The following is a 24,360-nucleotide window of genomic DNA, read 5'->3' as shown; positions in this document are numbered from 1 at the left end:
TGTGTGGTTTTGAATGTCATACCTTTTGTGTTGTAATTTTAAAGGTGGTGAGTCATATTTTTGGCTAATTCTGTATCACGTAAAATTAAACATTTTGAAGACTAGCTCGATACGGTTCATAATTCTAGGAAAATCTGCTTCTGGGTTTTCTTGAAATTTACTTACCTGCTTGTATGGCTTTATATGGTTTGACTTCTTATGACTCCTTTCTCCATCTGTTTTGTAAGAGGCACAAGAGGTCATTTGAGGGGCATCTTGTTTCTTTTTGTTTATTTTATTAATCTTTTTGATATAGGGTCTCCCTCTGTCACCCAGGCTAGAGTGCAGTGTTGCGATCTCAATTCAACTACAGCCTTGACTTCCTGGGCTCAAGCAATCCTCTCACCTCAGCCTCCTGAGTAACTGCGACTGCAGGCATGTGCCATCATGCCTAGCTAATAATTTTTCTTTTTCTTTTTTCTTTCTTTCTTTCTTTTCTTTTTTTGAGACAGGGTCTCTCTCACTCTGTTTTCCAGACTGGAGTACAGTGGCGCAATCTTGGCTCATTGCAACCTCTGCCTTCCGGGCTCAAGTGATTCTCCTGTCTTAGCCTCCCGAGTAGCTGGGACTACACGCAGGCGCCACTACTGCCAGGCTAATTTTTTTTTGTATTTTTAGTAAAGATGGGGTTTCATTCTGTTGGCCAGGCTGGTCATGAACTCTTGACCTCAAGTGATCTACCCACCTTGGCCTCCCAAAGTGCTGGGATTACAGGCGTGAGCTACTGCACCCGGCCCTTTTTTTGTGTGTTTTTTGTAGAAATGGGGTTTTGCCATGTTGCCCAGGCTGGTCTCAAACTCCTGGGCTCAAGCAATCCTTCCGGTTTTGGCTCCCAAAGTGCTAGGATTGCAGGTGCGAGCTACTGCGCCCAGCCTTTATTTTTAAACTTTTAAAAGCATTTAAGATCATCTTACCATGCAAAGAATACTTATAAATCAAGAATAAGAAAAAGAACAATGATCCAGTAGAAAAAAATAGGCACTTTGCACAAAAGAGTGACAGTGGGCTCTGAAGATGTGAGTGAGAGGTGAGGAGCACAGACTCAGGCTTCAGGTTGCCTGGGTGCAGATCCCAATTCTGCCGCTTACAAGTTTGAGCGGATTCTTAAAATCTCTTTTTTCCTCCATTTCCTTATGGGTAAAGTGAGGATTAAATGAATGAATAAATATAAAATTACTTAAAATAGTGTTTGGCACATAGTGCCCAGTAAGTTAGTTGTTACTGTGGAAATTATTCTGATCATTATTTTTTATTTTCAAGACAGTCTTGCTCTGTCACCAGGCTGGAGTTCAGTGGTGCGATCTCAGCTCACTGCAACCTCTGCCTCCCGGGTTCAAGTGATTCTCCTGCCTCAGCCTCCTGAGTAGCTGGGACTACAGGTGCACACCACCATGCCCAGCTAATTTTTGTATTTTTAGTATAGATGGGGTTTCACCATGTTGGCCAAGCTGGTCTCAATCTCTTGACCTCATGATCTGCCTGCCTCGGCCTCCCAAAGTGCTGGGATTACAAAGTGCTGGGGTGTGAGCCACCCCGCCCAGCCTGATTATTTTTTTAAGTGCCATCCAACTCCACTCATCGCAGGGAAATGTCAGTTTAAACAAAACAGATACCAGATACCGTGAGAGTATGCTGTGTGGGAAAGGTGTGTGTAGACAGGCGCCGTCCTACATCCATGGTGATTTTATATATGGCCACTACTTCATTAGAAGATTATTTGAAATATTAGTAGCTAGTAACAGTAAAATAGCTATTAAACTTTGACCTAGCAATTTTCATTTTTAGGAATTTATTTTAGAAATTTCTGTATAAAACAAGACATGTCAATACAATACTATGCAGGCAACAATTGCAGTATTGTTCTAGCAAAAGATGTATTGACTTAAATGTCTCTCAGTAGGAAACAAGGTAAATTGCTGAATCGATGTAATGGAATGCTATAGTACCATGGAAAAGAAATGCAGCAGGTCTATGTGTGCTAATATAGAATGATTTCCCCGATGCACCGTTAAATAGGGAAAAAACCTTCCATTTGTGCTTTTGTTTTTAAAGATACACATACACCATGCATACGTGTAGTGCTTCCATGAGTATACACTATCTCCAGAAGGAGTTAGAGATCACTGGGAACAGTGGTGGCCTTTGAGGACAGGGTCAGGGAGGGATGGTAGGGAGACTTACTTTCTTATTCCCTTTTGTCCATTTGAAACAAAAGTGTTTTTTTTCCCATGTTCATGTATTACTCCCCTCTCAAATCTTTTACTTGTCCTCACCAATACCTCCCCCTCCGCCTGCACACACATTTGTCAAGACATTCAAATGTTATTCCAATAGTCTGGCTGTGCAGTGACAGTGAATAGCCTGATTTGACGATGTTTAATCCTCATTGAATTTGTGGTATGATACCTGGGGCTGAAGCTGATCCTTGTCATCCGAGTTGGTGCTGGTGGGAAGAGTATCTCTGGCACATGGGGACAAGGCTCTGGCTAAGCATGCTCCAGCCGCAGGCACCCTCTGTGTGTGCTGTTGAGGGTGCTGGAGCCAGAACTTGGTCTTCACCTGCTGCTTTGGCTGTTTTTAGAGGTCTGAGAAGAGGGTGAGTTGGAAGCACATGTGGAACAGATAAGCACTGACTAGGAAGTGCGCAAGACAAACAGCTAGTTCCCGCGTGTTATTCTCTTGTAGGAAAAGTTTGAAGGTAGAGGAAGGATTGCACACGTGGCTAGGGGAAAGTGAGTGATCCATGTAACCAAAGGTAGTTCATTTATTCTAGAATCAGCTTTTGTTAGCATTTATTAACAGGTCTTTTTTTAAAAAGTTAGCTCAGTGGCTCTTTAATTTTTTTCTAGAATCCTTTCTGTTCCAGCAGAGATGTCGGCTTATTTATAGGAATTGCTTGAAGCCAGAGTCATGGTGGATGTCGGAAAGTGGCCCATCTTCACTTTGCTGTCCCCTCAGGAGATCGCGTCTATTCGGAAGGCATGTGTCTTCGGCACCTCAGCCAGTGAAGCACTGTACGTTACTGACGATGATGAGGTAAGAGTCTCTTGAAACCTACTTTCATTTTAGGGCTTATTTGGGGATTGGTCTTCAAAGTGTGCAGTTCAAAGATGGAGAAAAGTCAGGGTATAAATAAAGAGATCCTGAAGTTCAGGAAGACTATGATTTTGATAGTTTCTCTTTTCTCAGTTTCTTTAGTACCCCTCTACTCCACAGCACTCTGAGTTTCATAATATAGACAAACATTCTGAAATGTAAGCAATGTCTGCAGAGGTTGAATTTTTCTTAACAACCGTATCAGTCTCTTTTCACCTCCTGAGCTCTCTAGTTGAAATGTCTTATTTTCAGAGGAGAGAAGGGAGCTTTTAACACAGCTTTCGGCCAAAAGACTCAGAAAAAAACTATCTGTTTTCTAGGTCTTTGTATTTGGACTGAACTATAGTAACTGTCTAGGAACTGGAGATAACCAGAGTACACTTGTACCCAAAAAGCTAGAAGGCTTATCTGGAAAGAAGATTAAAAGCCTCAGTTACGGCAGTGGACCACATGTTCTTCTCAGCACCGAAGGTAAGGAGGGAACCCATCTAACTTTTCAGTTTGTGAGAAATTGACCGGTTAATTCTATAGGACTATACCAGATAACTAATTTTGGATTGTTTACTTCTTAATTTCTGAGGGGAAGTACATAAAACAGGTAAAAGTTAAACACTTCAGGCCAACTCTGAAACAGCTATAGGATGTCTTGCAAATTAGGCAAACTTCTGAGGTTTTCGACTACTTCCATAAAGCTGTGGAAGATTAGATATAGCAAATGAATGGTCCTTCCAGCCTAATTTTTGAGTGGATTTGTGGCTGCAAGGCAACTTTCAGGGTTCCTTTGGTTCTTTCTTTCTCTCTCTTTCTCTCTTTTTTTTTTTTTTTTTTTTTTGAGACAGAGTCTCGCTCTGTCGCCCAGGCTGGAGTGCTGTGGCGCGATCTCGGCTCACTGCAAGCTCCGCCTCCCGGGTTCACGCCATTCTCCTGCCTCAGCCTCCCGAGTAGCTGGGACTACAGGTGCCCACAACCGCGCCCGGCTAATTTTTTGTATTTTTAGTACAGACGGGGTTTCACCGTGGTCTCGATCTCCTGACCTTGTGATCCGCCCGCCTCGGCCTCCCAAAGTGCTGGGATTACAGGCGTGAGCCACCGCGCCCGGCCTCTTTCTCTCTTTTCTTTTCTTTTCCATCCCTCCCTCCCTCCCTCCCTCCCTTCCTTCCTTCTTCTTTCTTTTCTTCTCTTTCTTTTCTTTTCTTTATTCTTTTTTTCTGAAGGAGTCTCTCTCTGTCTCCAGGCTGGAGTGCAGTGGCATGATCTCAGCCCATTGCAACCTCCACCTCCCGGGTTCAAGCGATTCTTCTGCCTCAGCCTCCCGAGTAGCTGAGACTACAGACGCATGCCACCATGCCCCAGCCAATTTTTGTACTTTTAGTAGAGACGGGGTTTCATCATATTGGCCAGGCTGATCTCGAACTCCTGACCTCGTGATCTGCCCACCTTGGCTTCCCAAAGTGCTGGGATTACAGGCATGAGCCACTGCACCCAGCCGGTACATTTTTCTAAACACAGATGCTACGTGGCTTTCCTTTCTTTGTGTAGTTCTTGCATCTTGAATCGGGAAATCATCTGTTCTCTGGCGTTCATGTGGTTGCCATATTGAAGGAACTGGGGATGCGGGTTGATAGGTTCTTGTCCTTTTTTCTCTGCCTCTTCAAGATCACTAAGAGAGAGCAGACATTTTGTATGTGTATGTGATTGATCTGTACTGTGGGCACCCAGCACTCTCTGAAAGTTCATTATCTATAACCTAAATGCTTCCTTTTATACTTCAGACACGTTAACTCTTGCTCTCTTTCTTTGACGTCCTCAGCTTTTTGTTGGATAATTGTCTAGGGTGGCATTTGGGAGACAATTTGCCTCTGTACCTTTCTTTGTCTAGACTGAGGAATCAATCCCAGCTCCCTAGGATGCTGTCACAGGTTTTAGTATCTAGCCTTCTGAGTGCCTGTAACTCCTAACTGAATCCACTTCAAGTTCTCTGTGTCTTTCTCAAGAGAGCTGTGCAATCCAAATCTGAGCATCATCATGTGATATGAGTATAACTGGAGTTGAGCATAATGAGGTGATTATCTCACTTTTGCCTTGCGTAATCATGCCTTCTGGCATCACACTGGTTCTTTCTTTCCTTTTTTTTCTTTTGAGACAGAGTCTTGCTCTATCACCCAGGCTGGAGTGCAGTGGCATGATCTCGGCTCACTGCAATATCAGCCTCCTGGGTTCAAGCAATTCTTATGCCTCAGCCTCCTGAGTACAATTAGAGGCATGTGCCACCATGCCTGGCTGTTTTTTGTATTTTTAGTAGACATGAGGTTTCTCCATGTTGACGAGGCTGGTCTGGAACTCCCGGCCTCAGGTGATCCACCCACCTCAGCCTCCCAAAGTGCTGGGGTTACAGGCATGAGCCACCGAGTCGGCATTTTTTTTTTTTTTTTTTTTGAGGCAGGGTCTCTCTCTGTCACCCAGGCAGAAGTGCAGTGGAGTGATTATGGCTCATTGCAACCTCGACCTCCTGGGCTCAAGCAATCCTCCCACCTCATTTTGTAATTTTTTTGTAGAGACGAGGTCTCACTGTGTTGCCTAGGCTGGTCTTAAACTCCTGGGCTCAAGTGATCCTTGTGGCTCGGCCTCCCAAAGTGTTGGGATTACAGGTGTGAGCCACTACACTCCGCAACTTTTGCTATTTTGTATGTGACTGTTTTTACCTCTTTGGAAGCTTTAAGGTTTTTTTTTTTTTTTTTTTTTAAGTATTATGACATAATCATGATTCTGTACTCTGGTATAGTTTTTAATGTATTGGTCATTTCTGGAAATTTCTTTATTTCTAGAAATTTTTCTTGTAATATTTCATGAATAATTTCCCTTGTTGGCTGTGTGTAGTGGCTCGTGCCTATAATCCCAGCCCTTTGGGAAGCCGAGGCAGGATGTTTGCTCCAGGCCAGGAGTTGAAGACCAGCCTGGTCAACATAGCGAGGCTATGTTTCTTAAAAAAAAAAAAAAAAAAAAAAAGCTGGGGATGGTGGCACACACCTGTAGTCCCAGCTACTCAGGAGGCTGAGCCCAGGAGTTTGAGGTTGCAGTGAGCTGTGATTGCGCCACTGCACTCCAGCCTTTGTGACAGAGTGAGGGACAGAGTGAGACCCCCATCTCAAAAAAAGAAAAATTTTCTTCTTTGTTTTCTCCTTTATGGAATTTTTCTTAGAAAGAAGTTAGAGATTCTGGAGTGATCGTCCTACTTTTTTTTTGTTTTTGAGGCAGGGTCTCTCTGTCCAGGCTAGAGTGCGGTGGTGCAATCTTGGCTCACTGTAGCCTCACTGCGTGAGCAGGTGGCTCATACCTGTAACCTCCTGGGCTCAAGCAATCCTCCCACCTCAGCTTCCAAAAGTGCCAGGATTACAGGTGTGAACCACCATGACTGACCTGATCTTCCTCATTTTAAAAAAATGTTCCCTCCCATCTGTGTTCTGGGAAATTTCAACTTTATCTTACAACCCTTATGTCAAATTTTTAACATTGTTTTATTTCCAAGTGTTCTTTCTTGATCTCGAACTTGTTGCTATTGTTTCATGGATTCAGCATCTTCTCTTTGAGATTATTTAGAATTACAGGTTATTTTTAAATTAACCTTTTTTTGTTTGTTTTGTTTTTTGAGATAGAGTCTTGCTCTTTTTGCCCAGGCTGGAGTGCAAGGCGCAATCTCAGCTCACTGCAGCCTCCACCTCCTGGTTTCAAACAATTCTTGTGCCTCAGCCTCCTGAGTAGCTGGGATTACAAGTGCACGCCACCATGCCTGGCTGATTTTTGTATTTTTTTTTTTAGTAGAGATGGGGTTTCTCTATGTTGGCCAGTCTAGTCTTGAACTCCTGACCTCAAGCAGTACACCTGCCTCAGCCTCCCAAAGTGCTGGGATTACAGGCTCGCCCAGGCTCATAGAAACTTGTTATAGGTTTTAATAACTGGTAGACTTAGCTACCTTCTGGCTTTTTTTGTAGGGTTTTCCTATTTATTCTTGTTTGTTTATTCTTCCCATTAAACTTTCTAATCAATTTGTCTAACTCCAGAAAGTAATTTTAAGCTTTTATTGCTATTTAAACTTTATAAGTTTATGTAGGAAAAACTGGAATCTTTATGATACTGAATTTTTCCATCCAAGAACAAGGTATGTATTTCTCTATTTAAGTCTATTTTTCTCTATTTTTCTGTTTTCAGGAATTAAAACACTCATTAGTTTGGACATTTCTTTCACCTGCTGTAACTTTAACACAATATAATGGATCATAGTTTTTGTGTTTTGTACTCTTTCTTTCAGTCTTAAGCCTCATCTTTCTCAGGATGAAATTTCCCATTTATGGTTTCTGTCATAATTTCTGTAGGAGGGAATGCCTCTTGTGAGCCACATGTCACCTGAAAGAGGACTCTGAGTTTGGGTGGGCTGCCTTCGTTCTAGAGTAGATAAGTAGAAGTCTCTTTCCCCAGTTGCCTGGGGACTGCTGTGAGTGACCAGCAGTGACTAACTGCAATACTTGGATTTCTGCTGTCGCCCTTGAGTGGTGTTGTCGGGCAGATTGTCCTTTATAGGTCGGGATGTTTTATTACCATGGGAAGGATGAGAGGAGAATGCATAACTCTAGGAGACCTGCCCTTGGCTCTCAGGGGTGCTGTGCAAAGAAATGCCTGAAACGATGGTACTTCAAGAGATAACACAGGAAAAGTTGTCTTCGTCAGAATCTCAGAAAAGATAAAGTCATTATAAAACAATTTAGACAGAGGAGCTTCCAGGTTGGTGACCACATCAAGGTGTCGGAAGGGGGTGGCATGCCAGGGAGGGCATGGGCGCTCCATGCACCCCTCAGCCCCACATACCTTGCCCTGTGCGTCTCCTCCATTTGGCTGTTCCTGAGTGGAATCCTTTAGAATAAGCTGATTATGCTTTCCAGAGATAGTCACAGCAGTGTGAGTGCCTCCAGGTGTTGCTAGTCCCCAGCCCTCAAGGCATCCCCAGCCTTTGAATCTTCCTGAGATCACACACACTGTGAAGCAAAGACAAGTCATCTTCATTGTCCCCTGTCCAAATTCCTGACACAGAATAAATGAGCATAAAAAAAGATTGCTTTATGTAAAAAAAAAAAAAAAAAAAAAAAATCAGCCAGATTTCTTGCCCCTAAAATAAAATAGTCTGCTTGAAAGAGCTCTGGGACTTTTGTTTCCCTTGTAAACAGTCTGTCTCTTTCCCCTGTACTTGGTGAGCGAGTAGCCACACACCCTCTATGGGTTCCCCGTGACGTGGTATTTGGTTAAGCAATGGTAAACATTAACATCAAGCTTTCTTATCATCTGCCTTTTGCTTGGTATCTGTCACAAAAGCTATTGAGATGAATCAAAGTTTTTAGAAAGCCTAATTTTTGTATATGTAAACTTTGACTTTTGGCCACAAAGCGGATCTTCTTTCTATGTTATTACCAAGTTTTTTTCTTTAAAGATTTTGCATCTGTCTATCCCGTTCTGTCACCTATCTCTCTCTCCCTTACTCCGTCCGTGGTTACTTAATAGAGAGGAGGGGGCAGTGGAAGAGAAATGAAGGCTGGAGAATGAGCTGTACGAAGTTCTGGGGAAGAAAGTACAGGGTTCCTATTTCTTTTTGGAGCTGATTCTTTGTGTACTTTGTGTGTACAGATGGAGTGGTTTATGCATGGGGCCACAATGGATATAGCCAGCTTGGGAACGGGACGACCAACCAAGGCATTGCTCCCATCCAGGTCTGTACCAATCTCTTGATCAAGCAAGTGGTGGAAGTGGCTTGTGGCTCACATCATTCAATGGCTCTGGCAGCTGATGGAGAGGTAAGTATGCTGCTTTTATTCTTTATTCTTTTTTTTTTAATGGTAGTAAAATACACATAACAAAATTTACCAGCTTCACCAGTTTTAGTGTATAGTTCAGTGGTGTTAAATACGTTCACCTTGTCGTACAACCGTCCACAGAACTGTTTCATCCTGCAAAACTGCAGCGCCGTACCTGGTAAACATTCACTCCCATTATGTCCTCCCCTAGTCCCTGGCAACAACTTTCTACTCTGTCTCTTTGAGTTTGATTACTCTAGGTACCTCATGTAAGTGGAATTTTACAATGTTTGTCCTTTTGTGACTGGTTTATCTCACTTAGCATAATATCCTCAAGGTTCATCCACTTTGTACCATATGATAGGATTCTCTTCATTCCTTTTCAGGGCTGAATAGTATTCCATTGGATACATATAGTAAGTGCCCACATAATGTATTGATAGATTCTTGGAAACTACAACTTTAAGCAAAAAGACATGTAATGAAACCAGTTTTACCATTGACTAATTGATAAAAACAAGAGTTAAGTTCCTATGGTATGTTTCTGGTCACAAAGACATCGCCAAACTTCTGACGACCCAAACCACCTCTTACATTAAACATTGAAATAAATGCAAACTATACATATATTTAACAAAGATTAATAAAAGCGAGTAAGAGATTTACCCAATTTCTGGTGAATCACTGAGTGGGGGCGATCATAGTGGTGGTGGGTTAAGTCAAGGAGTAAATGTTTGCAAAGCAGATATTACAAGGAGCACCTCCTACCACCACCGAGTTCAAAAGCAAACAATCACAAATGTGGCAGCTCACTGAGGGTTTTTGACTGCGTTGTTTATTTCAATGCATTTGTATGGTTATTGTCTACTTTGTGAATTTTTTTTTTTTTTTGACTCAGAGTTTTGCCCTTCTTGCCCAGGCTGGAGTGCAGTGGTACAATCTCGGCTCACTGCAACCTCCGCCTCCTGGGTACAAGTGATTCTCCTGCCTCAGCCTCCCGAGTGCTGGGATTATAGACACCTGGCTAATTTTTTTGTATTTTTAGTAGAGACGGGGTTTCACCATGTTGGCCAGCCTGGTCTCGAACTCCTGACCTCAGGTGATCCTCCCGCCTTGGCCTCCCAAAGTGCTGGGAATACAGGCATGAGCCACCATGACCAGCCTACTTTGTGATTTTTTATTTTCTAATAATTTGTATTCATTCATTCATTTTCCAACCCATTTGTTCCAGTTCAGGGTTGCGTGTGGCCACAGCCTCTTCTGGCGGCGCAGGACACCAGGTGGGAAGTAGCCCTGGACAGGACACAGGGTGCACTCATGTATACCTCCACACTCACTCTCACTGGAACCATTGAGACGTGTACACAGCTTAGACACAACCTAGTCTGCACAGCTTTGGGGTTTGGGAGGAAATCAGAGTACCCAGAGAAAACCCACACAGACATGGGACATGCAGACTCCACAGACAGTGGCCCTGGCTGAGAATTGACATTTTTTCTCATTAGTGTTATAGCAAAATGATGTTGAATGAAATGACGTTTTTCAAGGACCTGCTGTAAACCACATTTTGTTTTTCTATTCAATTGTTCATGGATGTTTGGGTTGTTTCCACTTTTGGCTATTATGAAAGTCCTCTGATTTTAATGACCATATTTGTACTTGATGTGGTGTGAATATTGTAGCCCTGCACATGTAGCTAAAAACCTTGTGGGAATGCTCTCTCTCTCTAGCATAACGTGTATTGTGTGATCAAGATTACACTTTTGATGGCAGTAGAATTTATTCTTTAAAAATTTTTTTTTTTTTTTTTTTGTAGAGACAAAAATCTGGCCATGTTGCCCAGGCTGGTCTTGAACTCTTGGGCTCAAGTGATCCTCCTGTCTTGGCCTCCCAAAATGCTGGGATTATAGGTGTGAGCGACTGCACCCAACCTAGAGTTCATTCTTAAGGCAGCTGAGTCCCATGCTCTTTGCTGAGACTATAGCTCAGATGTGTGGCAGTGTTCTGTACTTTTTTTTTTTAGTGACCCCATCCTTAAGGTCTATTTTATTTTTCAGTGTATGTAATGAGTTTGGAAAAAATAACTTTACCATCCTTGTAGTAGGTGCTGTAACACTTGTTTAGCCCCCAAGTTTGTGGTTATCTTAAAGGTCATTCATCCTATTGATTCTGTCTCCTAATCTTTTATACCGTTTTGTTCCTCTCCATTTCCATTGCTTTTCGTCAAGTCTTGTCATTTCCTGCCTAGACTACTGCCATAGTCCCTTCTATTCTGTAACTTTTAAGTTGATCCACTTGTCCAGTTTTGCTTTGCTGTCCCCTTTGGTTTCTGAAACACAAGTTAGATCATACCGTTCCTCTCTTTGAAGTTCCTCAGTGATATTTACAGAGATTTTATTAAGTAGGACAAGTTATAGGTGAACAAACCCAAAAGCTCAGGGAGACCAAGATTTCATGACTGGGATGTGCTGGAGCCAGGCATAGCACACAGATCTCATGCCCTAGAGCCACTGTTTCCTAGTCCATTTCTTGGTTAGTAGAACTACAGCCCCAATGTTTAAACAAGAGGCAGCAGCACTGCAAGGGAACGTGCTTTATTTGAGAAGTGCCAGAAGAATGATTGCTGACATTAGCTCAAACTTGCTAATTTGTGCAGGCTGGATTCCTGCTTTATTTTAATCTTAAGCATATGGTACTTTGAATAATTATACTGAATATTAGTATTTGCATAATTAAACTGGATATTTATGCGAATCTACTTTGAGGAGGTGTTGCAGGTTATTTGTTTGGTACCTGTGAGATGAACCTGTAACACATATTCACCAGAGGGATCTACTGATGTTGCCTTGGCCAGCATCAGACAAGAAAGAATCGTGGAAGCCACACTCAGTATATATGTGGACCACCTCCTGCGGCCATGTGAAGCAGGGTGGGGAGTGGGGTCTTAGACATTTTACTAATGTTGGAGGAAATTATTTTCTCTACTGCCAACACCTCCCTCCCTAATTCATCTCTCTGTTTATAGTCTTGTTTAGAATGGTTTCCATGGGGCCGGGTGCGGTGGCTCACACCTGTAATCCCAGCACTTTGGGAGGCCTAGGTGGGCAGATCACGAGGTCAGAAGACCGAGACCATCCTGGTTAACACGGCGAAACCCGTCTCTACTGAAAATACAAAAAATTAGCTGGGCATGGTGGTGGGTGCCTGTGGTCCCAGCTACTCAGGAGGCTGAGGCAGGAGAATGGTCTGAACCCAGGAGGCAGAGCTTACAGTGAGCGGAGATCGCGCCACTTCACTCCAGTCTGGGCGACGGAGTGAGATTCCCTCTCAAACAAAACAAAACAAAACAAAACAAAAAGAATGGTTTCCATGGAAAACAATGAATATTTGTGCCCAAAGAGTTGAGCAAAATTTTTACATTACTGATACTTATGTGGCATATACCGCATTTCCTATTGATGCCACATTAGTATGTGTCTATGTATATGTGTGTGTATACACACACACACAAATTATAGAGGGAATGTAGCATGGTAGTTAAGAGCACAGCTAGACTGCTTGGGGTTAAATTCTCTTAGCGCTGCTTACCAGCTTTGGTACCGCAAGCAAGTCACTTTACCTCTCTTGTGTTTCAGTTTCCATGTATAAAATGGAGATGTATAAAGTGGGTACTACCTACTCTAGGGTCACTTTGCAGGATTACTAGGCAGGTTAAATAGGTTAATGTGTGTAAAGCATATAGAACCATTTAGCACATCTTAAGTACTCATTAAGTAGGTTGATTTTAATTTTTATGATTATTTGTGTTGGGGTGGAATTTTCACCCTGACTGTTCTTTCCTTTTCCTTTCTCTTGTAGGTATTTGCTTGGGGTTATAACAACTGTGGCCAAGTGGGATCAGGTTCTACGGCAAATCAACCAACTCCTCGAAAAGTTACAAACTGTTTACATATTAAGAGGGTAGTTGGCATTGCCTGTGGTCAGACTTCATCCATGGCTGTTCTGGACAATGGTGAGGTGAGGTGTCTCCACTCCTGTTTCCCTTTCTACCTTGTTTTTCAATTACATGTCAGTTTCTTCACAAGGTGACTGTATCAGATGGAAGAAGGAAGAGTGCTTTGTTTTGGTAGCTCCACTGAAAGTTAACTGATTACTGACTGAGGAGCTGGAGGTTGCTGCTCAGTATGACTTTTCTAAATTCCAAGATTTACCTGAAAGTAAAGATTCTATCTGTCTAAATTGTATTTTTTGCAAGACCCAAAGAGCCTAATGCCTATAGGTATTTGTTCGTGGTATTTAATGTAATAGATTAAAGAATTTAATCCTACCTTTCTCTTCCAATGAAAAAAAGTCAACTGTACATTTTAAAATTAGCTGATGAAGTCCTTGTGGAAGTACCTACCTATATCTTGAATGTTCACAGGAGGAGGCAACTTGCAAAAGCAGATTTTTTGTGGGGTCCTGACTGTTGTTAGCTACTTTTAACAACTCTCCCTTTAGTTACCCCTACTGTGGTCACTTTTGAGCTGATGGCTATTTCTATGAAGTTGATCTCTGGTTGCAGCTTCCACTTAAATAGACCATTTACTACCCTATGCATATTTTAGTGTATGAAAATTATACAAAGATATGACCCTGGCCACACATGTTTTGGCATCATGCATTGGTGTGCTAGGGCAGTGGTCCCCAACCTTTTTGGCACCAGGGACTGGTTTCATGGAAGACAATTTTTCCATGGATGGCGGTGTTGGGGGCACGGTTTTGGGATGAAACCGTTCCACCTCAGATCATCAAGCATTAGTTAGATTCTCATATGGAGTGCGCAGCCTAGATGCCTTGTTGTGCAGTTCACAGTGGGGTTCATGCTGCTGTGAGAATCTAATGCTGCCATTGATCTGACAGGAGGTGGAGCTCAGGCAGTAATACTCTCTTGCCCACCACTCACCACCTGCTGTGTGGCCCAGTTCCTAACAGGGCACGGACTGGTACTGGTCTGTGGCTCATGGCCTGGGGATTAGGGACCCCTCTGCTAGGGTCCTTTAGAGTTTATGCATAGACCTTAACTTATGTTAACTTATTTTTTTAAAACTCAATCTCATGATACTTAATGAAGTATCATGAAGTTGACTTCAGAATTCCTTGGTATGGCCATTGAATATCCTCCATTCCAGTATTCTCTTATTTTTAAAAATAAGTTTAATTTTTAGGTTATTATTATATGGCTATTTTAACAGAGTAAAGGAAGAGAAGTGAAAGAGATAAAATAAAAGGTGAATACCTTTTCCTAATCTTGTCAATAGTTTCATACTTATCTTTTTGGATTTTTCCCTTAAACAGTTATATGTGGGTGAGTACAATTATCTTGTTTTAAAAAAATGGGATGATTATACCTACCACGGCTTTTCTCTGCTATTCTTCAGCCTGCTTCCCGCTCCCCTGTGTAGCATCCTTTGTTTAACTGTGTCTATGGTCAGACCATTTATGCGGCTTTCCAGTATTATGGCTGCTGAGTTTGGCTTCCATGAATGACCCACATCCAGAGCTCTACTGATGAACTTGTCAGTTTTCTAATTTTTTGCTGTTATAGACAGAGTTGTGGTGATTTTTCTGTGTTACTCTCTGTGTGTGTATCTTTGTACACTTATACAAGTATTTCTATAGAATAAATTCCCAAAGAATTTCTGGGTCAAGAAGTATGCTGTTTAAACTATTGATAGCCATTGCCAAATTTCTCTCCAGAAAGTTCATGTCTGTTACACTTCTGGCACTGGGTGAAAGTGCCTTTAACCATCTCTCCCCAGGCCCCTAAAGTCCATTCCCCCTTTCCCCTCCATCGTGTTACGCTGAAAAGCCCCAGTCTATGTCTGCCACCCTGCATTGCTGTGGGTCTCGATACCACCACAAATCTTGGGTTTGTAATTTGAGCAAGGCCTTCGTTTGTTCCTGGTCAGTACTTTTTCCTATGACTATTTGGAACCTTTAACACTCCTGTCAAACCTATGCCTAGCTCTGTTACTTTCAGGAGATGGGCCTCCTCTCACTCTCTGTATCCAAGGGACCGTTGCGTTCTGGGAAGTCCTCTGTTTTTAATCCTCTTTCCTCTTTCCCTCTCTTGATCCCGCTCTCACTCCTTAGTTTAGAGCCTCATCAGAGCTCACCTGTTTGGTAACGAGAGAAGAAATGACCTCCTAAAGGTTCTTCCTGCCTCTAGCCTTATACGCTCTATCATCTTTCATACTGTGGCCAGCATTATCTTTCAAAAATGCAAAAAAATTAATATTTCAATGAGAAATTTATAGATGTACTTTCCCTGGTATGTTTTTTGTCACTTTCCCTCTGAGCTTTTGCTTTTCCTTCCTGTCTTTTTTTGTTGTTGTTATTGCCAGGATGGAAGGCTGGAGTATAGTGGCATGATCTTGGCTCACTGTAACCTCCGCCTCCCGAGTTTAAGCGATTCTCCTGCCTCAGCCTCCCGAGTAGCTGGGTTTACAGGCACGTGCCACTACGCCCAGCTAATTTTTGTATTTTTAGTAGAGACGGGGTTTCACCATGTTGGCCAGGATGGTCTCGATCTCCTGACCTTGTGACCTGCCCACCTTGACCTCCCAAAGTGCTGGGATTACAGGCATGAGCCACTGCACCCGGCCTTCTTCTAGTCTTTCTACTACTACTACCGCAGATGTGTCCAGCCAGGCCCACCTACTTATCTTCTAAACTAGCTTCTAACACAGTCAATGCCTTCTGCCTGGAATGTTTTTGCTCTCCCCATCCTTCAGCTCTGCTCCCCTTCATCCTTCAGCTCTGCTCCAATCTCCACTTTTTGAAAAGTCTTCCTTAATCTTTCTTCCTGGAGCTAAAGCCTTCCTCCTTGCTGTTCTGAAGTGCCTTGATTATATCTATTGTAGCAAATAGATTATATCTATTGCTACTCATCAGCAAAAAATTTGCATGTATCTATTTCGCCTGTTAAACTGCAACCAAAAACTGGTACCTTTCAGAGTGTTCTGACATACAGTAGGTGTTTAATAATTGTTAGTGAGGCTCAACTTCCTCATGTATTAAACAGGAAAGAGTCACTTGCCCCAGACTATGTAACTAGTAAGTCATGGAGTAGAAACTGAGCCCAATTCTGTCATCCCCTTCTCCAAAACAGCTTCTGTTTGGAGATCAGTTGCAGGAGCACAGAGTAGAATATAGGTGTTGGAAGTATCTGATTTGTTTAGATGCACTGGTTTTTTGTCTCTTCCTTCTTACCAGCAGTTTAAAAAACTCATTCTCTCCCTTCTGTCCTCTCTAAGGTATATGGCTGGGGTTACAATGGCAACGGTCAGCTGGGCTTGGGAAACAATGGGAACCAGCTGACCCCTGTGAGGGTGGCAGCTTTGCACAGCGTGTGTGTGAACCAGGTACGTGCGGTGCCCTCTCAGTTAGTGGCTTCCTGTCTACCTTCCCTGCTCTAACTTGGAGAAATATTGGAGGTTTACTCTTTAGTCAGTCTTTTCTGGCAATACTCTGTGCCTTCATCTTCCACCTTTAATATTGTATCTTCCCTAACTTCCCACGAGGAGAAGCAAGACTATGGTGTTAGCAAAACAGCCTCAACAAGTGAAAAGAAACAATGGAAAAATTCAGTAGCCTAAGGTTTAGGCTTTTCTAATGCTTTTTTAATGTTCCAGCAAATGTCAGTCCATCCCTGATGATGAATGGGCATTCTGCAGAAGCTGGCTGTAGCCTTTAAGTAGATGTTCTCCCTGCCCTTCCTGTTTTCCTGCTAATGGTAACCATTTCAATTTACTTGCAGATTGTCTGCGGCTACGCACATACTCTAGCACTAACAGATGAGGGCTTGCTCTATGCCTGGGGAGCTAACACATATGGGCAGCTGGGAACTGGCAATAAAAATAACCTGCTAAGCCCAGCACACATCATGGTGGAGAAAGAAAGGTAACTTGGCTGTGCCATGTCTTGGGACTGTGGGTGCGATGTGGCCTTGGGGCTGTGTGTGGCAGAACTGTGGTGTTTGGCTTTGTGATTCTTCTGTTTATTAACATTCTCATTTTGGACAAAAGAGGTAAACTTCCCCTTTCCCCCTTCCCCCTTCCCTTCCCTTTTTGGGTCTCTGTCACCCAGGCTGGAGTGCAGTGGCATGATCTCGGCTCACTGCAACCTCCACCTCCTGGGTTCAAGTGATTCTCTTGCCTTAGCCTCCTGAGTAGCTGGGATTACAGGTGTGTACCACCATGCCCAGCTAATTTTTGTATTTTTTAGTAGAGACAGGGTTTCGCCATGTTGGCCAGGCTGGTCTTGAATTCCTGGCCTCAAGTGATCTACCCACCTCGGCCTCCCAAAGTGCTGGGATTATAGGCATGAGCCCCACTGCGCCTGGCCTATGCAAAAGTGTTTTGAGTAGCAGCCAGAATGAACATGAGATTGATATGATTCTTATGTAGCTCTCCAAAATAACCACCTGTGATTGATAGGTGTGAATGCATCTTGGTATAATTACTGCAGTCTTGCTGTTGCCCTTTTAGTATGGAAGACAAGTAGGGTCTATGGCCATGTTGATGTTTACGGTGTAATATAAACTTTTACTCTGAGCCAAGTAAAACAACTTTTAAAGAAATCTGCTCTTGAAAGGACATTATCTGTTTAAATATTGCTTTGATGTAATGTGTGTTACTGGAATAGATGCTTGATGTTGTTCAGCCTAATTGTAAGGTCTTACCTTCTATGTCCTGGATGCTGACTTCTGATTAGGGGACCTAACCCAAGAAGCATACTACTAAGAAATGTAATAAGTTGGGCTTGTTTTCCTTTTGGATTGGAACATTCAGAGTCCGTGACCCCTCAGCCAGTGCTTATCAGCCCAATGAGTGTCTGAGCTCTGGTAGGAGATAAGAGAAAAAGTTACATTTATAAAGAAATGGGCCAGGCATGATGGCGCACACCTGTAATCTCAGCACTTTGGGAGGCGTAGGCAGAGGATCACTTGAGCCCAGGAGTTGGTGACCAGCGCTGGCAACATAGCGAGACGCTGTCTCTATAAAAAATACAAAAATTAGCCGGGTGTGGTGGTGCAGCTGTGATCTGGGAGGCTGAGGTGGGAGGATTGCTTGAGCCTGGGAGGTTGAGGCTGCAATGGGCCATGGTCATGCCACTGCACTCCAGCCTGGGTGACGGAGTGAGATCCTGTCTCAAAAAAACAAAAAAACAAAAAAACAAAAAAAATGGCATTGAAGCCATCACATGTATTAGGGCATTTTGTCAGTGTCCACTTTCCTCATTTGCTTGGATTTGCTAGTCTGTTTTCCAAGTTTTCCTTGGTGTGATCTATCCTAACTCACAGTGAGCTGAGGACGAGAAGTGGCCATTTGGGAAAGGAGAACAGTGCTCTTGCCCTGATCTATTGCTTTTGTTTGTGTGACTTGGCAGCTAGTGTATCTGGAACCTGGACTGTTGTTTTCTGAGGTGTTGCAAGCATGAACTTTTAAATTGCCTCGTGTGGTCTGCTGTGGGCTTCTGTGTTCATGAAGTGACATGCATTTTTCTTAAAACTTTTCAGGGTGGTAGAGATTGCAGCCTGTCACTCTGCCCACACGTCTGCAGCCAAGACTCAGGGTGGGCACGTGTACATGTGGGGCCAGTGCCGGGGTCAGTCTGTGATCCTCCCGCACCTCACCCACTTCTCCTGCACCGACGACGTGTTTGCCTGCTTTGCCACTCCCGCTGTCTCGTGGCGCCTCCTGTCTGTGGGTAAGAAAGTGCAAGGCCACCTCCACCCAGGAAGAATGGTACTACCAAGTGACCAGTTTTCCTGTGTCTTTGCTGGTTTTGGGATCTCTTAGAATGTTTTATTCTCTATTAGCTTTCATAGCTTCCCTCAAATTAGATATGCATAATCAAATGTATTCATATATTATAAAGTATTACCATGAACTTTAAATTTTCTCTCATAAGTGCTTTTATTTCAATTGATATCAAATTTGCATAGCATGCAATTAACCATTGTGAAGGGTGCAGTTTAGTTGCATTCAGAACATTCATAATGTTGTACATCCACCTTTTTTTTTTTGAGGCAGAGTCTCGTTCTGTCGCCCAGGCTGGAGTGCAGTGGCACAGTCTCAGATCACTGCAACCTCCACCTCCCAAGTTCAAGTGATTCTTCTGCCTCAGCCTCCCAAGTAGCTAAGACTACAGGCACCTGCCACCACACCCAGCTAAATTTTGTATTTTTAGTAGAGGTGGGGTTTCACCATGTTAGCCAGATTGTTCTCGAACTCCTGACCTCAGGTGATCCACCTGCCACCACACCTGGCCTGCATCCACCTTTTATGTCAAATTCTAAAATGTTTTCATCACCCCAAAAGAAAGCCCTTATATGTTAATTTGTCACACTCCATTCTCCCCTCCCCCAGCCCGTAGCAACCACCAGTTTGCTTTTTGTTTCTATGGGTTTACCGACTCTGGATAGTTCATAGAAGTGGAAGCATACAATGTGTGACCCATGTGTCTGGCTTCTTTTACTTAATATTTTTGAGGCCCATTGATGTTGTCATATGTCTCCATATTTCATTCCCTTTTATGACTGAATAATATTCCATTATATATATACACATCATATTTTGTTTGTCATTTAACTGTTGATGGACATGTGGGTTGTTCCCACCTTTGACTCTCATGGGTAGTGCTGTTATGAATGTTCATGTATAAGTATTTAGGTAACCTGTTCTTAAGCACTTCTGTTATACTAGATTTCTTACAGAACTTGATATAATACCAATCAAAAATGAACTTTATTTTTTTTCTTTTTTTTTTTGAGACAGAGTCTCACTCTGTTGCCCAGGCTGGAGTGCGATGGCGCGATCTCGGCTTACTATAACCTCTGCATCCCAGGTTTAAGCAGTTCTCCTGTCTCAGCCTCCTGAGTAGCTGGGATTACAGGAGTGTGCCACAATGCCTGGCTAATTTTTTTATATTTTTGGTAGAGACAGGGTTTCACCATGTTAATCAGGCTGGTCTGGAACTCCTGACCTTGTGATCTGCCCACCTCAACCTCCCAAAGTGCTGGGATTACAGGCGTGAGCCACCATGCCCGGTCCAAAAATGAACTTTCAAAAAAGTGAAAAACCGGCTGGGTGTGGTGGCTCACACCTGTGATCTCAGCACTTTGGGAGGCCAAGGCGGGTGGATTGCTTGAGCCCAGGAGTTTTAGACCAGCCTGGGCAACATGGCGAAACCCCATCTCTACAAAAAATAACCAGGAGTAGTGGTGCATGCCTGTAGTACCAGCTACTCAGGAGACTGAGGTGGAGAATTGCTTGAGCCTGGGAGGTCAAGGCTGCAGTGAGCTGTGATCGCACCACTGCACTCCAGCCTAGGTGACAGAGCGAGACCCTATCTCAATAAAAAAAGCGAACAACTTGTGGTTTTTAAGGTGACACATTAACCCCATCTTCTTTCTGTCTTTGTCTTTCAACTGATTTCAAAATCTTTTATTTCAGAAGGGCATCAAAACACAGGTGTTATAAGGGGTAGTAGAATTTGGGGTGATCTTTGGTTACATAATCTGTACCTTTTCTGCATATTGTCTTCTTTAAGAGTCCATTATTGACTGAAAAAGCTAGGATGTCTTAAAGCTGAGTAGCCATTTACAAGGTGACTTTAATCTTTTTCTTTTATTTCTTGTTTGTTTTTGCCTTTTTGCTGGCATATTTAAGTTGTTCTTTTATTTATAAGCAGAGGGAATAAGTGGGTCATGATGCTCTGTGCTTGAAAATTAATGTAGTTCTTGGCAGTTAAGGTGTTTGGGTTGCTCAGCAATTGATATTGAAGGTTAGTTTTCTAAAACATGTCGTGCTTAGGTGTGTCAGACAGGTGGAGTTGTCCCATCATTAGGTGACCAGTCATGGGCATGGGGGCAAAAGGATGCTTAGGAAGAGTTAAGCTTGCCTTAAAGTGAAATCAGTCGAACACTCCCTTTCACTTCATTATGCCATGTTTTTTAGGGATAATAGAGGTTTTTTTGCAGTGAGTATTGTGATTGGAAAATAATTGGTTCGCTGAATGGGGCTATTTGGCTAGAATCACACGTGTATAGCACACCCAGCTAAAGCACTTCTGTACACATCTTCAGATTTATATGTACTACTTAACCTGGACTTGTTCTAAAAGGCTTCCCCCAGTTCTTATGTCTTACAATGGCATAGGCATTCTTTTCAGAACAAATGTCCTAACAATTTAAATGTTAAGTTTGGGAAAAATATGGTCATTGAATATATCCTCCTAGATCGGGGGTCCCTAAACCCCGGGCAATATGCCTGTACTGGTCCGTGGCCTGTTATTAACTGGGTTGCACAGCAGGACATGAGTGGCACTGAGCGAAGCTTCATCTGTATTTACAGCTGCTCCCCATCACTCACATTACCGCCTGAGCTCCACCTCCCGTCAGATCAGCAGTGGCATTAGATTCTCATAGAAGCGTGAGCCCTATTGTGAACTGCACATGCAAGGGATACAGGTTGTGAGCTCCTTATGAGAATCTAATGGCTACATGATCTGTCACTGTCTCCCATCACCCCCAGATGGGGCTGTCCAGTTGTAGGAAAACAAGCTCAGGACTCCCACTGATTCTGCATTATGGTGAGTTGTGTAATTATTTCATTACATATTACGGTGTAACAATAATAAAAATTAAGTGCACAATACACATAATGTGCTTGAATCATCCCGAAACTATCCCCCTCCCCACCCTGGTCCATGGAAAAATTGTCTTCCACAAAACTGGTCGCTGGTACCAAAAAGGTTGGGGACCGCTCTCCTAGATAACTTCTTTCCCTTCCACCCACTAAAAGTCAAAAGTGTTTTTTCCCTCTCACTCTGTGATCTCAGCTGAGTGTTAGAAAGAAAGTCACATGGTGAATTCACCCCTCTGAGGAGGATTTCTTCTCTGAAAGGACATACTATACTTGTTGCCAGGAGCAAAGAGGAGAAAGGGTCATTTCAGCCTAAGACTGGATGCAGAAGTTGAAGCACTGATGAGAAGTGTTTTTTTTGGATGGGTGGGGGTAGCAATCTAGACTCCTTGACTCTTGGCCCATCTTAGTGATTTGTATTCTTTTGCCCACCAGTGATCCAGGTTACAAGGTCAGCGAAAGCCTGACTTTTGAGAGGTTTTCCACCTTTCCTCCATAGCCAGGAGAGCTCTGCATTGCATGGGGTGGAGGGAGGGCTATCAGTTAAGGTCACAGGGCGTAGGTGAAAGATAATTCCTTGGGAGATTCTGATGATAAAGCTTGCAGATAAGCTCATTTGTTAAGTTTCAGCCTAGGTTTTAGCTGTTGTCTCTCCTCTAGGAGTTGCTCTGGTAACAACCGGCTACCGAAGGACACAGGTTCATCCAGCCTTGGAAGCTGAGGTCTTTAATTAAGACACTGATTATTAACTCAGCTGTGGGCAGTTGAAAGCTGCTTCGTGTATCCATAGCAGCTTGATTCGATGCCTCATGAGGATCTCTGGAATTTAAAAAAGTTTCCCCATTAGCCTTTTTCTACTTCTTTTCGTCTTTCATATAAAACACAAGAAAGCATTGCAGGAATTTGTACAAGTGCCTTTACTTCTCCTTGGAATAATACAGTTCTACTTACATATAACTGTAATAGCAATTCTTATCAGGTAAGGTGTAGGCATTGTTTCTACGTGCATTTGCTCTGTGTTTAGATAGTGAGTAAGGATTATGCATATAGTGATTTTTAGGGTTAACAGAGATGTTTAGATTCCAGATACTTAGGAAAGAGTTTCTCTGCTTGAGAACGTGCTTAGCATTACCATTTAAGTGGTAAGTTTGTTTCTTGCACCTCCTTGAGTTGGATATGCTGACCCCTTGAAACTACCCCAAAGCAGAAAAAAGATAGTGTTTCAGTCAAGGAAAACTGATAAATTCTTAGTCTTAGAAGAGAACCACTCGTTTTGAGAGGGGGTTCTCATATTATCATGAAGTACCTATCATTTTTTTCTTTAAAAAATATACATTTCTAGTGTATAACTAAGCATATAAGATGGTATTTGGCCTTTCTAAATACCATCTTTTGGTGGTTTTCTTTGGTAGTTTATAGATGCAGGATACTGTTTTGTTTTGTTTTGTTTTTTTTTGAGACAGAGTCTCATTCTCCCACCAGGCTAGAGTACAGTGGTGCCATCTTGGCTCACTGCAACCTCTGCCTCCTGGGTTCAAGCAATTCTCCTGCCTCAGCCTCCCGAGTAGCTGGGACTACAGGCGAGTGCCACCGTGCCCAGCTAATTTTTGTACTTTTAGTAGAGATGGGGTTTCACCATGTTAGCCAGAATGGTCTCGATCTCTTGACCTCGTGATCTGCCCGCCTTGGCCTCCCAAAGTGCTGGGATTATAGGCGTGAGCCACCGCGCCCGTCCGGATACTTCCTTTAATACCGTAGAATTGATTTGTCAAATAAGGTATGAACTCTTGAAAAAAAAAAAAACAAGTGGAATTACCCACCACGGACATGATGATCTTTTTGAAGTCTTTTGAATCTTCAATCTGTTCCTTGAACTTTCCATGTTAATATATGTTTGTTGCCTTCAGAGCATGAAGACTTTTTAACAGTTGCAGAGTCACTGAAGAAAGAATTTGATAGTCCAGAAACTGCCGATCTGAAGTTTCGAATTGATGGAAAATATATTCATGTCCATAAAGCTGTTTTGAAAATCAGGTATTTTTGCATGAGCTCAGAGACATCAATAACTTTATTTTATTTTTGCCATTTCTATGTATTTGTTATTCCACAAAATGGGTACTGATAAAAAATAGCCTTGGTAGTAGAGAGAAATGTCACTACTTAATATTTTTGCAGATAGCCTCAGTCCATTTCATGTCAAAGTTTTTTGTGTACATTCATGGAGCGTTTTAGAAAAAGTGTACTGTAGGAGTTTAAGTATTTGTCTATATATTTGTTTGTTTGAGACGTAGTTTCACTCTTGTTGCTCAGGCTCGAGTGTAATGGCGTGATCTCAGCTCACCGCAACCTCCACCTCCCGGGTTTAAGTGATTCTCCTGCCTCAGCCTCCTGAGTAGCTGGGTTTACAGGCATGTGCCACCACACCCGGCTAATTGTGTATTTATAGTAGAGACAGGGTTTCTCCATGTTAGTCAGGCTGGTCTCGAACTCCCGATTTCAGGTGATTTGCCCGCCTCAACCTCCCAAAGTGCTGGCATTACAGATGTGAGTCACCGCACCCAGCTTACATTGTTTTTTAAATTGAGAATCTTGTGAATACTCATTTCCGTCGGAAAATTTGTTTGCGTGGTTAAAATACGAAAGGTTGTTATTGAAAAGTGTATATGTCCTCTTTTAATTAAAGATTAAGCAGGAAA

At 42.8% G+C, this 24,360-nt stretch overlaps 1 protein-coding gene across 8 annotated transcripts in view; it reads left to right on the top strand.

Annotated features, from left to right (window-relative positions):
* RCBTB1 (RCC1 and BTB domain containing protein 1) overlaps positions 1–24,360 on the top strand; it is a 53,728-nt gene that overhangs the window by 15,633 nt on the left and 13,735 nt on the right. For 3 of the 8 annotated variants that reach the window (XM_025364438.1, XM_025364442.1, XM_025364443.1), the window contains 8 exons: positions 2,909–3,075; positions 3,456–3,606; positions 8,806–8,972; positions 12,831–12,989; positions 16,271–16,378; positions 16,774–16,916; positions 18,535–18,725; positions 23,572–23,698. In XM_025364438.1, the coding sequence (XP_025220223.1) occupies positions 2,950–3,075; positions 3,456–3,606; positions 8,806–8,972; positions 12,831–12,989; positions 16,271–16,378; positions 16,774–16,916; positions 18,535–18,725; positions 23,572–23,698 (1,172 nt within the window). In that variant the 5' untranslated portion in view covers positions 2,909–2,949. Of the gene's footprint in view, positions 1–2,888; positions 3,076–3,455; positions 3,607–8,805; positions 8,973–9,358; positions 9,389–12,830; positions 12,990–16,270; positions 16,379–16,773; positions 16,917–18,534; positions 18,726–21,000; positions 21,677–23,571; positions 23,699–24,360 lie in introns of those variants that run through there. The other 5 variants (XM_025364439.1, XM_025364444.1, XM_025364446.1 and 2 more) reach the window with 4 other exon arrangements.

Source organism: Theropithecus gelada, chromosome 17 (assembly GCF_003255815.1).
Source record: "Theropithecus gelada isolate Dixy chromosome 17, Tgel_1.0, whole genome shotgun sequence".
Taxonomy (NCBI): Eukaryota; Metazoa; Chordata; class Mammalia; order Primates; family Cercopithecidae; genus Theropithecus; species Theropithecus gelada.
Note: the sequence above shows the minus strand (reverse complement) of the source record. Positions and strands in the feature narration are given on the sequence as shown.